At 38.4% G+C, this 17,465-nt stretch overlaps 1 protein-coding gene across 1 annotated transcript; it reads right to left on the reverse strand.

Annotated features, from left to right (window-relative positions):
* Positions 1–11,184: 11,184 nt before the first annotated feature.
* Positions 11,185–13,810, reverse strand: LOC139734925 (actin, cytoplasmic-like). The gene is made up of 4 exons (XM_071645702.1): positions 13,664–13,810; positions 12,801–13,043; positions 12,222–12,468; positions 11,185–11,702 (listed from the first exon to the last, which is right to left on the reverse strand). The coding sequence occupies exons 1-4, from the start codon at positions 13,808–13,810 to the stop codon at positions 11,185–11,187; spliced, it is 1,155 nt and encodes a 384-aa protein (XP_071501803.1).
* Positions 13,811–17,465: the final 3,655 nt, after the last annotated feature.

A 17,465-nucleotide genomic window follows, 5' to 3' on the forward strand; every position in this document is an offset into this window, starting at 1 on the left:
TGTGATATCTTATACACACAACATGAGGTTACACAAATCACGTCTCAAATTCTTGTATGAATAAACCTTGCCAAGTTCTCTCTCCCGGACAAGCCCCCAATTGTCACAGAATTTGCCCGATTTCCATCCTTTTATATGGAAATAAACGGAACAAAGAAATTTTCATAACCTCTGAGAACTGTTGGCAGGCTGTAACTCATGCAAGACGAAACGGAGGAAACAATGTGCATTCAGTTAACTCAAATATTTTAATTGTCTATAACTGACTATTGGTTTTACAGCAAATTATAAAAAGAGAAAAAACGAACATAAATTATCCCTGCTCAGTGGCTTTCTGGCTCTTAGGGTTTTATTATGTTTAACTCAAATTGGATTCATTTCACCTCGAATGGCTGTCACGGATGTACGTTGTGTGACGATGGCTTATGACGACGCATGACGACGTATGACGATGACAATGCAGGTCGATGACGATGTCGGTTGACGACGGGGCCCCGTTACGCTGGTGCTGGGATGGACTGTCGCGTGGTCTGTCGTAGCAACTCTTCGCGATTGCCGTTCGCGTGGTCGCTCTCCCGACGGACGTCTTAGCGGTGTCTCCTCAGCATCCAGGAATGAAGTCCGGTCGACAGTCTATGCTCCCTTACTGCCTCGGAGCTGGTCGACAGTCAACGCCTTTATGAACCTGCCTCTTGCAGTGTCAGTGGGCCCTTGACCCTTCGGGAAACCCGGAAACCCACTATCTGTGGGTATCTCTAGTTAATACTGACTGGGGTGGCGGCCCCTGTCACCGTTACCGAGTGGCCATTCTCATACCATGTGTCACGGAGACAGCACCACAGCGTGATGTCCCCTTCAAGGCCTGATGTCATACTGCCGCTCCTTGCCACACATAGCACTACCGTGGCTCTACCGAGAGCGGTCTGGAATTTCTTCTATTGAAATGCTAAAGAGTTTGCGTCAATTTACATACTTAAGTGCTTATTTACAAATTCTATGCAAATTGACCTCAGTGGAGGAGAGCGTCTGTCACTCCACTCGTGACACACAGCCTATTATTAAAGGGACTGTACAGTACTGGCTGAGGTGGGGATTGATGTTTTGAACATTCCTTAGTGAGATAATGAGAAACCTCTTATGAAATATGAAAGAGCATGTAATTTAAAGAAGGATTCAACGTTTATTTGATAAAAAATTGGTTTTCAAATGGCTGAGATATCCAAAAAAGTAATAATAATAAAAGGCGACAGGCCACGCCTTTTATTAGGATCTCTTTGTTTCACCTTGTTTTGGATATCTCAGCCATTTCAAAACCGATTTTTATCAAATAAACTTTTGATACCCCTTAGAATTGCATTCTCTTTGACATCTCATAGAGTGGTTTCTGAATATCTTGCAAAACGTTCAAAGCTAAATCCTCACCTCGACCAGAACTGTACACACCCTTTAACCTGTTGAGGACGGACTGATTTTGCTACAACACACATTTCCCATAGACCCATGCCCAAGTATACTCGGGACTCATCCTCAACGGGTTAAATGAGATTTGCTCATAGGGGTCAGTGGGATTCCTCATAGTGTGATTTGATACAACTTGATTTGATTTGATTTCTGCATTTCTTTCTGTGCAGTGGGAACATCTATATCCCTTAACCCCATGACACCTCTAGTATAAGTGACAATAATGATGATGATGATGATAACGATAATGACATTAGAATATCAAATCTCTAGTCCTTGTCACAAGTCTGGTAGCAGAATCTTGACTGACCCAAAGTTTCTGAAGTTGGTTGTCTGGTATTAAGGTTTGTTGTTTAAACTGTTTGATAAAATCAACTGCAATAATGCAATCACAGCCATTTTGAAAAGACTTCTGCCATTTAATAATTAAAGTGACACACTATGAATGAATATCAAGCATCCAGAATCCTGTGTATTAGTCAATAGTTGAATCTGTTTAGTGTTGTGTGCTGCTGTTAATTAATGATGCACTGTGACAATTGATTGTCAGAATAAAACTCTCGTAAAGTGAATTGAGCATTAAATCATACATATCAGACCTGTCATTCATTGTCCTTTATATGCATGATATTTGAAAATAACATGTGATGAATTCATAATCATTTGTTTTACTGCAGATACAAGATCTCGACTTCAGCATGGGCCTACTAACACAAGATAACATGACCTGGACTGAGGAGATAGTGAAGGACATCCCCCGATTACTGTTCCAGATGCCGCTCCTGAAGCGCCTGAAATTTTATTGTCTCGCTCTTACTGATATTTTCTTCGAGTCTGCAGTATCAGAAGCGTCATCATCTCCGGTAAATCTGACAGCACCTTGCTGTCCCCCATCAAATTCACAGAAACCACATATTTCTGGTTGGTGCCGTATCTGTACTGGGATTTGACTTCTTGTAGGCAAGGTTGACTGTTCTCTGATACTACACATGTGTACTCACACATAGGAACATGCGCTCCCCAAAATAATTCAAAGTAAAGTCACACCTTTTGCACATTAAGGGCAGGAAATACACTGTTCCTATTGAATTGTCATGTAAAATACACAACAAACCATTCAACATCGGACAGTGCTGTCTAAAGTTCAGTGAGATGTCCTTTGGATGTGTCGACTGTGAAAGAGTCTCTGCTTCACAAGCAATTTTTATTTGTTAATCATCACCTGTCTTATTTCCACAGGTGGAAGACCTCATCTTGCACATCTGTATCCGGCGATGGGACCCCCTTCCGATTGTGGAGAGGGCGGCCCAAGACTTTGCCAGGATGCTGTTCCGAATGCCGCATCTCACCCGTCTAGTAGTGGAGTGTGACACCTTGCCCGACATCTTCTTTGCAACGGCTGCTCAACTAGCCCCATCTTCCAAGGTGACTGTTGCTTCTTTATCAGCCACAGTAAGCTCAATTTCATTACTGACTGTATGGTGTTCCCTTTCTGACAGAAAGAAACCATTCAACACTGACCAAAAAAACGTAAGTCTGTGAACACTATCCTAGCGCAATGTGTCTTCATGCCTTATTTCTGCTTTTGAATTCGTTTTTCCGTAGTTGCAAGAGCTTACCCTGGACATCAATATTTGGAGAACTCATAGTCGTCCAAGGTTTGGTCAGAGTGCTGCCGGATTTTTGTTCCAGATGCCCCATCTGTCCAGCTTGAAGCTGAAGTGCAGTAACGTGCCGGACGGCTTCTATGCAGCGGCCTCTTCACTAGCCCCGTCATCTCAGGTAAATCTATAAAGCATCGTCATGTGGGATGCTGTCTGTGCTGGTGTGTTAGCTACAATTTTATGCCAGTGGGAATATCATTAGACTACAAGGTTACGCGGTTTAGTTCATGGACAGTAACAGCAAGTTTCTACCCAGATAAAAAAGGGTCTTTGTGTACAATTCATGAGATCAGCCTAATTATACAATCTGTTAGCAGAAGGTAATATTTTGGAACATGTGAGATGAGGTTGGGATATCAAATGATATCTTGAAATTTTGGAGGCTTAGAATAGTGAGTCACTTTCCAGTTCTGAGACATTGAGTCTGTATGGTGCACTCACGCAAAGCTGTACAGTGTAAGAATATGTAACTCTAAACAAACTCGTAAGTGACTTTATATTTACTGATGTGACTTTAGATCTGACAAATATGAACAGATAGCTACTTGTTTGGCAAACTGGCCAGACTTTGTGGTTGAGGTTAATACATAAAATGTGGTTGACATGCAAATCCTATTCAAACCAATAATATGGTTATGATTTTTCAACAAATTCTGTTGCAACTAGGCTTGTGCCACCACTGTCAGAATTGTCTACCTGTTGTGTGATATTTAATCGATGCATGCACATGTAATGCTTTTAGATTTAATTTGCTACTACCTAATTTCCCCAAACTTAGTTTTGATGTGAGCTAGGTAAGTTTTTCTTAGTATGTTGAGTCTTAAAAATGAACTGAAACCTCCTCTAAGATTTCTATTTTATGTCAGTGTGTTAAGCTTTGAAAATATGCTGAAAAGATTTCTCTTTGCCTTATCTCTAGTTTCTTTGTGTTGTTTCTGGCTAACATTGTTCATCGACATCGCTTTCATAAGTGAATATCTGTCAGTTATACTGTTTTTTTGTTTGTTTGTTTGTTTGTTTTTTCTAAGATCCAGGAACTGGATCTAGATCTTGGCACATTGACCATCAGCCCTGGAACTGACTCTGTGATGAAAGCCCTGGCTAGGTTGATCTTCTGGATGCCTTGTCTGACACGTCTGAATCTGACATGCAATAACTTACCCAAAGTTTTCTATGCAGCGGCGGTCTCTATGCCACCCTCACAACAGGTAGAGTTACTTTTCTCATTATTATTAATATTATTTTTGAATCTTACTTACGAACAGAAATTGTACGCATCAACTGTTTTTGGCCTTTTTTTAACTATGAGTGACATTTAGTTGAAATAGAAAAAAAAAATGCTGAAACCTGTAAATAATTGTATACTAGTTTATTCTTTTGAAAGGAGCAAACAATTCACATGCAATATGAAGCACCTATAGAGTAGCTGAACCATCTTAAGCCTCTACTCATTGGTCGGATTAAACAGCTGAAACCAGAAGACGTTCAGTCAATATTAATGCACATAGGTCATACTGTATCTGTCAGGTAGAATTTAGTTTGGTCGTGGAATAGATCATTTGTATTATTATGAAACTCTTTCTTTATTGCTCGTTGGACTGCTATTCAGGGCAGAGGTAGTTTCAAGCTGCTGTATTGCTGGGATGGTTAAGTTGCATGTTATGAGGTAAGGAAAACGGTGTAGATGTATTCTCATGAATTCAAGCAATCATTTTTCGATGGTAATATTTCTCTGCAGCTGACAGACATCACCATCAATGGACGTCCCTATCAACACAGATATGATCAGGAAACACAGGCTTTGTTGCAGGTGAGAATTGATTTTTGTCTCGCCCACCGGAGGTGAAGGCGAGACTAAGGGATCCAAATGGCGTCCGTCCGTCATCCGTCCGTCGTCCGTCCGTCGTCCGTCACAAATGTTAAAGTTTACCTGCAAGACTCTCTTATGATGCATAACTTGGCAACTGTTACAGCAATGGCAGCCACACTTGGGTGATAGAAGCACTAGGGGTATCTTCATGTTATGGTGTTGTCAGAGGTCATGTGATGATGTCAAAGGTCATTTGAGGTCATATATTAAAGAGTATGTGCAAGACTCTCTTTTCTATGTTAAAGTTTACCTGCAAGACTCTCTTTTGACAAATAACTTCACATAAGTTGCTTGGATTACAACCTAACTTGGGTCATAGATGCACTGGGGCAACCTTCATGTTGTGGTGCCGTTGGAGGTCACAGGATAAGGTCAAAGGTCATTTGAGGTCATACATTAAAGTTTACTTGCAAGACTCTCTTATCACATGTAACTCGACAACTGTTGCTACAATGGCAATCAAACTTGGGTGATGGATGCACTGGGGGTACCTTCATGTTATAGTGCCGTAAGAGGTCACATGATAAGGTCAAAGGTCATTTGAGGTCATACGTTAAAGTTTACTTGCAAGACTCTCTTATCACACGTAACTCAGCACATGTTGCTACAATGGCAATCAAACTTGGGTGATGGTAGATGTCTCTTGGGAAATTGAAGGTAACCACAAGGTCAAAGGTTACAGACAGGGGTCAACAAACTTTTAGGGCCCAATGTTAAGTTTTTAGGGCACATTTCGTTTATGGCTCATAACTTTTGATCCCTTTGTCCGTTTGTGACCAAACTTGGATGGAAGATGTCCCTTGGGGAGATGAAGGTCGTCACAAGGTCAAAGGTCACAGACAGGGGTCAACAAACTTTAAGGGCCCAATGTTATGTTTTTAGGGCGCGTTTTGATTGTGGCTCATAACTTTTGATGCCTATGTCCGTTTGTGACCAAACTTGGACGGTAGATGTCCCTTGGGGAGTTAAAGGTCATCACAAGGTCAAAGGTCACAGAAAGGGGTCAACAAATTTTTAGGGCCCAATGTTAAGTTTTTATGGCGCGTTTCGATTATGGCTCATTACTTTTGATCCCTTTGTCCGTTTGTGACCAAACTTGGATGGTAAATGTCCCTTAGGGTGTTGAAGGTCACCACAAGGTCAAAGGTCACAAGCAGGTCAATAAACATCTGGGAGTTATAAAAAATATTAATTCCTTGTACGCGAATGGGCGAGACACAATTTGGCAATTGCCTTGTGTTATCATGTTTGCATCATTTACATTCACTCTGTGTGTATTTTCTGAGAGGTCATGATATCATTTGATCTACTTGATGGGGTAATCCTTTTGGCTACTCACATAGGAAGCTATACTGGGAAGATACACATAGGTGAAGTGAGCTATCAGAAGGAGTGTCATGACGTTCACAAATGGTGGTTGGCAGACAATGTTGTAGCAATTGATATTTTAGTAAAAATGCTATGTCAAGTGCAAGTAAACACTGATGCAGTGTACTATAATCATGTAATGTTAGCCTGCAGGTAGCTGCATCACTATTATGAAGGGGAGGGCAGCCTCCTCCAAACTAGATATTGATTTAGAATTGACATTTGAGCTAGTCAGGTTGCTCAAGACCCTTATTGTTCTTGGGTAACTGAGTAATAGACCAGTTAAACAATGTACTGACAAAAAATTCCTGAACTTGTTAAAACAGAAACTCTTGCCCTCTGAGGAAGACGTGCCCTCATTGTCAGATGATGAAGCATCCACCCCGCTAATGGAGCCCGAGGTATCAGATGACAATTCATCTGCCCTAAATGTGGAGCCCTTTAAATCAGATGAGGAAACGCCTGTCCTGAAGATGAAACCCGTGTCATCTTCAGAGGAAGCATCCACCTTGCAGATGCAGCCTGTGACATCAGATGAGGCAGCATCCACCCCACAGGTGGATCCAGTGGATGTAGGAACAGGTGCATCTCTGGATGGAGAAATGCGCCACTCCCTCCGTGACGATGATGAGGAAACTTCCAACCCATAGCTGCCTCTGATGGATGCAGAAATGGGTGACTCTCAGTCTGATGGAGGGCCCGGCCCACTTCTCCAGCCGTGACTGGAGCATAGGAGACTATGAGGAGGGGTGACTCTTCCAAAGTATAGAGTGTCATGATTATTACCTCCAACCATAGAGAGATTGTGTTTTTGTCTTTCTTTGATTTATTGTCTTTTTTTTTGCAAATTATTTGTCAAAAAGTAATGAATGAACTTGAATGAAAGTTGTAGAATAGAGCTGTTGTGGTAAAGGGAACTGGTGATTAGGTACAATTTAGGTTCAATTTCGACTTTGGTCTTGCCATTGTCCATGGTATTGGCTGATACGATGCCACTCGGTGTTTATGTTGGCTGAAAAAATAACTACATTGTAAATAGAGCAATATCTAATAAACAAAATCATAAAAGTATAATATAGATAAGAACAGCAGAGCTGAAATGGGGAAGTTAGGAATTTTAAAGGTTTCACGTATTTTGGTAGAACAGTGATAATGGTTTTGGTGAAACCATATTGTGCAATTTGGCTAAGACTGTCATTGTTAGCACACTGTTGTAGACCATGTTCTGAGGATATCTCTTTTCATGTGTGTACCATTCTTCATGTTCTCTACATGGAGTCCCATTGTGTATCACCCTTGAAGAATGTGAATATTGTTACAAATATGTCTCTGTATTATTGTGTTATACGTAGTACTTAGTACATGTATATTGCTTGTCATTGTCTTTGTACACATGTTTTCTTTTCAATGAATTAATCAAACAGAATGAAATGACAACTATCAATGTACATTTGTTTGCTTTTTAAGAAGAGGGAAAGAGTGTGAAATGTATGTCTTTCATAGCATTTAATGTTCATTTAAAATTGCCATTATCTTGTCAGTTGTAGCCTTTATCTTGTCAGTTGTAGCCATTATCTTGTCAGTTGTAGCCAGTTTTATTAGGTTCATGAAGGAAGGATCGCAAAGGTCTTATTTGCAAACAGGTCAGTGATTCTTCGTTTGTTTTTCTCCTGCTCCTTTACGTTGATGGCAATATTTAAGGAGTAAACTAATGATGACTACATTCACTGTTCATTATCTTGTGATGTACTGTATTTGTATGGCAAAGTTATATCAAATCTGCATCTATTTTTAAAAGTATTTTCTATTTTTATATTATACTGAGTAGTACATTTAATCATGTATTTCTGACTGTAGATGTTCTATGGGCTCTCAGTTGTGTGCCACGTTCATTGATATATATATTGATATGCAAGTGTTTGATTGTGTTTGACTTAATAAAAGCAGTATCAAGCCTGAATGGTGACAAATGCCAAGGCCATGATGGCATCGAGGCTTCTGTTGTTAAAAAAAAAAAGAAAAAAGAAAAAAGATGTGTTCATTTAATTACGTCACATCTTCAATACAGGGTACTTTGATAGAAAAAGGTGTTGCTTTTTTTTCCAATTGACTTTAATAGAGATAGCAAAAGTAAATTTAAGTTATCAATGATTAGAGAAATAAGGCCTGTGTGGTAACAATAGCCAAGACCATGATTAATGGCATCAAGGCTTCTGTTGTTTTAAAAAAAAAAAATGTGTTCATTTAATTACGTCACATCTTCAATACAGGGTACTTTGATAGAAAAAAGGTGTTTTTTCCGACTGACTTAGAGATGGCAAAAGTAAATTTAAGTAATCAATGATAAGAGAAATAAGTAATGCCAAAAATACAAAGCTCCTTGTCGTCACTGTTGATTAACATCTCACGTGAAAAAGGCCTAGTTCATAATATCTCAGGTAAAGTAGCAAAAATGTTTTTCTGAAAAAGGCTGAATGGTCTGCTTCCACTACGTGTTATGGTAAATCTTTGTGATGCCATGATCTTGCCACAGTTGTCATATTTTGTCATCGTGTGAGGAAACTATCTGAAATATGCTGAAAATTGTCATCAGTTGGGGAGATCATATAATAGGAGATTCTGACTTCTACCAACCTTCGTAATTTGCTGGCTGAAATATGTGTACTAGTATCTCTGGAATACTCTGATTGTCTTACAAACGTGCAATTTGTTATGTCACAAAAACACTCTTGCTCCAGCAGACCCTCAGTAAGATATCAGGCTTATTCACTTTACAAATAGCATGCTTTATGTATACCTTCTCCAGACATTTGATACCTAAAATTTGTCATGATTATTTTGTTTATGTGTATGTTTGAACTGAATGCCATCATGTAATGTGTATCTTCCTTTTTCCTATTTGTGGAAGTAAAGTCAAAATTTCAAACTTGTGGGATCAGATACTTCTTTCGCATTGTTTAATTGAAAATTGTTTCATTTCACGTAGTGACGGTACGAAGTATGTTTTGACTGATTGCCTTCACAAGATGTGTATTTTTTTTTTCCTATCGGCCCTTGTGGAATAAAGTCAAAATTTGAAACATATGGGATGAAAAATTTCTTTGGCATTGTTTCGTTAAAAATTTTTACATTTCACAGAGTGACAGTACGAAGCAGCGTGCATTGCCAGAATTGCTTTGTGATGTCACCATTTCTTTGTGACGTCATTTTGCATAAAGTATAATTATGCTATTTGCAAAATGTCACAAAAGTGACATCATTTTGCGAATAGTACGCTGGGGAGTATCAGACATGCCAACATTCTGACATAGCTGGAAATTCCTACAATCATGTAAAGCTCTTTCAACCAATCACTAAAGGATACATTTTTGATCCAACATATGATAGGCCCTAATAGTAACAGAGGTAGAACTATAGAGTGAGAAGTGAAGTTGAAAGTACTGTACTATTAGTAGTTTTGTTGCTGTCGTTGCTCCCCTTGTACAGACTTGTGGTGGTAGGCCTAGTGTAGTAATAGTAGTAGTAATAGTAGTAGTAGTAGTAGTAGTAGTAGTAGTAGTGTAGTATTTCTTTGATCTATTAAAACACTCTCTCACACACACACACATGTATATGCAGTGAAAGATGAAGAAGTAGAGTGGTAATGCATTTTGAAATTTTGGAAGAATACATTCGTCCGAAAATTTGGTCTGAATAAATAGCACTTTTGGACTGTCAAAATGCATTACCACTCTACTTCTTCATCTTTTCTATACTGGTACCAACACGCGGACTACAAGTATCATTATATATAATATATATATGAATATATTATGTATGCATATACATGTATTGCATCAATTAAATTATGCTTTGTGTGTCTGTTCCATTTCCAACTTCCTCCAGTCCAAGTGATATCTACCCCCCCCCCCCCCCCCCGACTCCATCTCTCTCTCTCTCTCTCTCTCTCTCTCTCTCCTTCGCTCACTCTGCAGATGAGGCATATAGAAATGCAGGACACAGCTGTTTGGAATACAAGCAATCATACTGTACATGTATTTTATAGTCAGTTTACAATATTACACGGATATGGTACATTTTACCGCCATTTTCTGGTGCTCGTATCACCATAGCATATATTCTTAGATACATGTCTCAAAGATTGTGTAGCATAGAAAAAAGCTCACTTGTAATTAAGTTGTTCATTTTTATTTTTGTATAGTATCATTTTTTTAATATTGAGTTGACATAATCGACAGCATATAAGTACAGGATGATGTTAAATGTTGATGTAAACGTCTATCACAATTACCATCGGACATTACCAGACAATAACAGATATATTCTGTTACGGAAAGCAATGTTTAAGGGAACAGGGTGTGTTCAGGATACGATGACTACCAAATTGCGTAGACAACGGGTGAAAAATTTCTGCAAGATAACACTGAACATCTTTGCCACAACATGTGTCCAGTTGTCGCAGGTACAAATGATATTCGCTTTGATCTTTGTCGCGATTAAAACTTACCTGATAGTTCATTCGAATCGAAGCTTATTTCTCAGTTACTATAATCTCTTCATTTCAACCATTCATTTATGATTGTAGTTTGATATTTTTGTCACTTCTGTTGACAGCTGATTTGCCTACAAGTATTTTTCAAGAAATGAAACGTGTAGAAAAAAAAAATCCCCCATATAACAAAACAAACTAATCAAAACTTCAGAAACAGGGACGTAAGAGCAATGCACAATATTACTGCTCTGTGACAAAAAATCGAACACAACTGCCAGAATGCACGCGGGACATGCATTCAAAGTTCCATAATTCAGCCTTCAAATGATTTAAAAGCATTTTCTGTGAACCATGCGTGGTCCCCACTCATCGTACTCCTGTTTGCTGATGCACATCTGATGGAAGGTAGGCAAGGAAGCCAAGATGGAGCCTCCGATCCAGACCGAGTACTTCCTCTCTGGAGGAGCGATGATCTTGATCTTCATGGATGGAGGAGCTAGGGCCGTCAGCTCCTTGTGCATCCTGTCAGCGATTCCAGGAAACATGGTGGTCCCACCAGAGAGGACGGTGTTGCTATAGAGATCCCTTCGGATGTCTACGTCACACTTCATGATGCTGTTAAAGGTGGTTTCATGGATTCCAGCCCGCTCTTGGTCCAGGAAGGACGGTTGGAAGAGCGCCTCGGGAGCCCGGAAGCGTTCGTTGCCGATGGTGATCACCTGACCGTCGGGAAGCTGGTGGCTCTTCTCGAGGGACGATGACCTCGCGGAGGCTTCCATCTCCTGGTCGAAGTTGAGGGCGACGTAGCAGAGCTTCTCCTTGATGTCGCGAACGATATTTCTCTCGGCTTTAAATCAAACAAAATTCCTAAGATTACTTGATTCAATATTTGTTTGTTCTATACATTTTCTAACAAATTATCAAACCCATGACATCTACAGTACTTTCCGTAAGACGGTTATGATAATATGTATGCTTCATTAATCAAAGGGAAATAAACGTAAAATGTCCTAGTTTGATCAACAAAAACAAACTTATTAGTCTGTGTTCGACTATTACCCAAGGCAAGTGACGTATGACACTGAAGTTTAGACATAAAAAAATAGAAATTGAAACAATAAATTCTTACTAAAGCAAGAAATTATTGTTAAAAATAAATCACATCTACCTGTGGTCGGGAAGGTGTAGCCTCTCTCGGTGGGAATCTTCATCGTGTGATCTGTAGTTTGATCAACAAAAACAAACTTATTAGTCTGTGTTCGACTGTTACCCAAGGCAAGTGATGTAAGACACTGAAGTTTAAAACAGAAATGGAGGCAGTAAATTCAAATTCAAGCAAGAGATTAATCACATTTTTTATCTCTACCTGTGGACGTGAAGGTGTAGACTCTCTCGGTGAGCATCTTCATCAGGTAATCTGTGAGATCTCTACCGGTCAGATCCATACGAAGGATAGCATGAGGGAGGGCGTAGCCTTCATAGATCGGCACGGTATGGGAGACGCCATCACCAGCATCGAAGACGATCCCTGTTGTCCGTCCCGAGGCGTAGATGGACATGACGGCTTGGATGGCTACGTACAAGGCTGGTGTGTTGAACGTCTCGAACATGATCTGCACAGAATAAAAAAAAAAGATAAGAATAAGTCCATGCGGTGTTGCGTCATATTGTGTGAGTAAGTTTATAGTGGTATTCTAACATATACACAATGTCATGCAGCATAAGAGAAATGAAGCTATACATACCGTTATATTTTCCAAGAAATTTAGTTGATAAAAACTTGAGGACCTAATATGACTATTGATACTGTACCTTTTGATTTCATACTGGCGGAAAGACGAAAAACAAACAAACAAACAAACAAACAAACAAACAAACAAACAAACCGAAAGAAATGGTGACACAATAATATTACAAGACAAAAGGAAGGAAGATTGTAAAGTACCTGCGTCATCTTTTCCCTGTTTGCTTTCGGGTTCATCGGGGCCTCGGTGAGAAGTACCGGGTGTTCTTCGGGGACGACACGGAGTTCGTTATAGAACGTGTGATGCCAGATCTTCTCCATGTCGTCCCAGTTGGTGACGATGCCGTGTTCGATCGGGTATTTGAGGATGAGAATGCCCCACCTTCTTTGGGCCTCGTATCCGACGTAGCTGTCTTTGGGTATCATGCCATCAGCCGTGAATATCTGAGTGGGTAAAATTTAGTACATTGTAGAACGTATATCACCGTTCACAATATTGTCAATTGGAACTTAATCGAATGTTTGGTTCGCATTTCCTATCACACTAAATAGTGATGAAATAATTATAACATGAATTCTTGTATCATAACTTAGACTCTGATATCATCTCGCAAATTAGTACATTATGTCCATTAATTTCTTTCATATTTCACTATATAAACCTACATTTTTATAGATATACTGTACTAGGCATTACTACGATGCATACTGATGATATAGATGGTATGAATACGAAATACAATGTACACATTATCAATTAGTCATTAATTTTTAATTTCATTTTCATTTTCCAAGACACATGAAATGGAACCTTAACTTTTCTCATAAAGTCATATTAATTTCCCCTCTTTCAACATTTCCTGCCAATTAATTATGTTGTTGTTTTATAATTGTTTTCTTCAATTACTTGATCAAGGCAGCGGAATGTGATAGAACGTTGAAGTCAGAGAGAGAGAGAGAGAGAGAGAGAGAGTGAAATAGAAAGAAAGAGATTTTCTTGAACTCAAACAGTGTCAAATGAAACAGATTTTACAATTAAGTATGGAGAGGGGTTATCGTTTTACCGGGGAAGTTGGATAGTGTCTTGGTCTTCCAACAAGAGAAGGGAAGACAGCCCGTGGTGTATCATCCCCTGCGAAGCCAGCTTTGCATATCCCAGATCCATTGTCGATGACCAGGGGAGCGACATCATCATTCACGAAGTCGGCCATATTTGTTGAATTTGTTTTGGTTTCATTAGCCAAGTAAGAGGCCAAGTGAATCTGTGTGAAATAGAATGAAATACACCCGCACATTATCAGCATGGAGTCTTAAGGAATACTTAGTATAGGAATGCAGACATACATAGTTGGTTTTGTTGGATGCCATAATTCCTATCAGAGAAACCATCAGATCGTGATAAAATCGACGCATTTTAAGCCTCTAGCCAAGAAAAGCATTATCATAATCAACAAATATAGTACATTGATAAATTTAATAGCAAACAAAGTAAAAACATTAAACATTCAAATATTTACCAATATTTGCTGACAATCGGCTGCCGAAAAAAAAAATGCCGACGGCACGGAAGAACTGTGCGCTGTTGCATAAAACTTTTTCTTACCATTAAAAAAGATGGTAAGTAACTATCGTTTCTCTTACCATCGATGGTAGCCTACCATCGTTCTTGAAATCCGTTGCATAAAAGCGATGTTAGGTTGCCATCGATAAAATAATGTAATTGGCAGTTTGAATATTCTTGAACGAGCCTCAGGCGGGCGAACGTGCACACAAATCCCATTGATCGCACAATATTTGCTCCGCGATGGGATCGATCGTGCAGTCTATCGTAACATTCGGAAGTCGTCTGCAACACCACTATACATACGGTTAACTAATACACGTAGATCTGCTAAACGCCGGCAGTTCTTCTCTTGCTACAATGAACGTAAGTAAATAGTATCATTGATTCATGTGATACAAAAGTGATTTCCATGTTAAATTGTCATTTTGGACATGTTGGAGACGCATATAGTGCCTGACACTCTTGTTTTCAATTGTCTGCTAGAAGCGTCAGATCTGAGCAAAATTGAGACACAACAAGATGATCACTCTGTGAAAGTTACAGCAGGACTGAATAAATTGTGGGGTCTACAAAATAATCTGGGCAAGCTCTCAATGGTCAAAAAGGCAATACTATTTTGATTGGTTACAAAATACTGCATATATTAAGTAACTGCAAAACGATTGGCTGTCATACAGTAATTATTCATAGCTGTTTCATTTGCATACAAACCAGACATCACCTGACTATCTGACAGGAAGCGAACTTGGCAGCAGGGTTGTGAAAACGCAAGATGTCCCAAACTTGTTCCTGGATGCTGGGTCCTATAGATGGTCACTTCTGTGTGTATGGCCGGCAGATCTGTCTTCTCATGAAGGGAAGTTTCCAATGACTTATGAAGCCAGACCTCGTCCAGTATTTTTTATACACATCTGGGACCATCAGAAACTACTTGCGCAATGTTAGATAACAGTAGCCTTATATGGTTTACCCGGAAACCTGGCTTTTGAGAAACAACAATTCTCTGCATTTCTAGTTTTGATGCGTCTCCTCTTGAATATTCATTAAGTGCGCGCGCATTCATTCGTGACCGGTTACAATAAAGTGAGTAACACCTTAACCTAGCACGCAAGGATCAGGTACTACACTTGTACTTTGAACAAAGTTTGTAACTGTTTATTCCCTACAGATTGGTAAATTATATAAATTGCGATATTTATTGTCATCTAAATCATTACATATGCTTTACAATGCATTTATTTCCCCTCATATGGCTGATTGTAATATTGTTTGAGGTAATTGTAATAAGACGCAGGTAATTTTTTTTTATTGCAAAAGAAGGAGATCAGAATATGTTCACACTTTTAGCGCATACGACCCCGTTATTCAAGCAGCTAAATGTGTTAAAAATTGATGATATACATAAGTTTCAAACTTATGTAGGCCTATTTATGTATAAGCACACACAAAATTTGTTACCACAAAACTTTTTCGATTATAATGCTAACTTTTATTCGCACCCTACAAGATACTCAACGGATTTTTATCTACATTATCCAAAATCTCTTATAGCTCACAGGTCAGTGAAGCATCACGGACGAGTATACATGGAATGCTTTACCCGACTCCCGAAAGACACGAACTTCTTTGGGGTTTTTTTAAAGCTAGTTTAAAGAAATCATGTTAACTCAATATATTTAGTAAAATAAATTATAATAATTTGATATGATTTTGTATATGTTTAGGTGTGAAATTATTAGTATCATTGTATTGATAAACGGAAGAATAATCATATGTTATAAATGGCCCCAACACAAACATTCAAGTCACCTATTGCACTCGCACAACACTCATTCACATCTTTTCCCTATAAAACATACTATTGTAATGTAGAACAAACAAACAAACAAACAAACAAACAAACAAATTGTACTTTCCGTGCGAGGCATACAAGAGTTATATTTCCCAATAAGGACTTCAGCCCAGTCAAGCTATGCTTATGCTGAAGGTCTCCTGCTTCCCTATTATATTTAATCAAATGTACTGCCTTATTTGTATTATATGTAACAATCAATGTTTTACAAATGTTTTTGTTGTGTATGTAGTATCAACTGCACTTTTGTTTTGATTTGCTCCTTTGTCATTTGGTTATATTTGAAGAGTTTGTTCGCAAAAAACCGATAAGTCCATATTTGCCAAAATGGAGATATTTGCGATTAAAGGTCAAGAAAAATTAAGAGAATTATAAGATTTTTTTGCTTCTTTTGACCATAACGTCTTCAAAAATGTGCCTTTATGATTATGTAGTGACCAATATATATATCATTTAAAAGGTATCATTTTGTACTTTATGACAGAGACCGTACTTCAAAATCTTCAAAATTGGACTTATCGGTTTTTGCGAACAAACTCTTCATTTGGTTTGAATGTGTCACATTGATGTTATTAATATTTCATTTCATTTGATTTGAGAAGCAAAACAAAATTCGAACGAACGAACGAACAATGGTCTTATTATAAAAGATCACATACCGGTCCTTTCCTTTCTGATCATGAAAAATCTTAAAATAAACGACTTGCACGCATTTTGGTTGATTGTAACAGTAATTTACTTACCCAAAATATTATCTAATAATTTATTTCATCTATAGTCAGGAATACATATTTATACCAATCTATCTCCCCTTATTGAGAACCGTGCATACCTAAATATGTTTGTTTATACAAGACCTAGCATTTGGAATCCAATAAACGATTCTCCAAAGTACATTACTATACATTATCTAAGTACACTGCCAAATAATCAAAATTGCTTGTGTATTAACATTCGAGTTTTCACCTGATTTGACGATGGATTGGTTCTACAGTAGTACAAATAACCTTCATTAAGGAAACCGATAAGAGCCCTACGATACCAAAACAAAACAAAAACAAAAAACAAAATAACCAGGCCTCTGAATTATTCAGATGAGAAGAGTTGAAATGTGATTTTCAGTTTGAAAGTTTCTTCCAAGCAATACATTTCATTTTATCACTCCTTTCCTCTCACCTTTGAAAAGTTTGCATTTCTTCCCTTATCATTCATTTCATTTCAATAAAATGTAATCTGTTTTGTGATATACTCTAACATTCACTTTGGAATACATGTATACTGTACACATTTAATCAATACAATTTGTGACAATGTGCATTTGTATTATGTTTTACCCTTTTGAGAAAAAAAAATGATTGTAATTGAATTGAATTGTTGTTATCTTCCATGTGTCGGTATAAGACTGTCATTAATCAAATTGACTACTGTGTATATAGGGCATGGTACTAAG

This window comes from Diadema antillarum, unplaced genomic scaffold, assembly GCF_040938485.1.
Source record: "Diadema antillarum isolate AM-2024a unplaced genomic scaffold, OU_Dant_1.0 seq00000552_RagTag, whole genome shotgun sequence".
NCBI classification, from domain to species: Eukaryota; Metazoa; Echinodermata; class Echinoidea; order Diadematoida; family Diadematidae; genus Diadema; species Diadema antillarum.

Excerpts from the sequence above, each read along its gene's own strand:
- LOC139734925 (XM_071645702.1), bottom strand. The coding sequence starts at position 13,810 with ATGGCCGACTTCGTGAATGATGATGTCGCTCCCCTGGTCATCGACAAT. Across the intron at positions 13,044-13,663 it reads GACACTATCCAACTTCCCCG|ATATTCACGGCTGATGGCAT; the intron begins GTAAAACGATAA and ends TTACCCACTCAG. Across the intron at positions 11,703-12,221 it reads CTACACCTTCACGTCCACAG|CCGAGAGAAATATCGTTCGC; the intron begins GTAGAGATAAAA and ends TTTGATTTAAAG.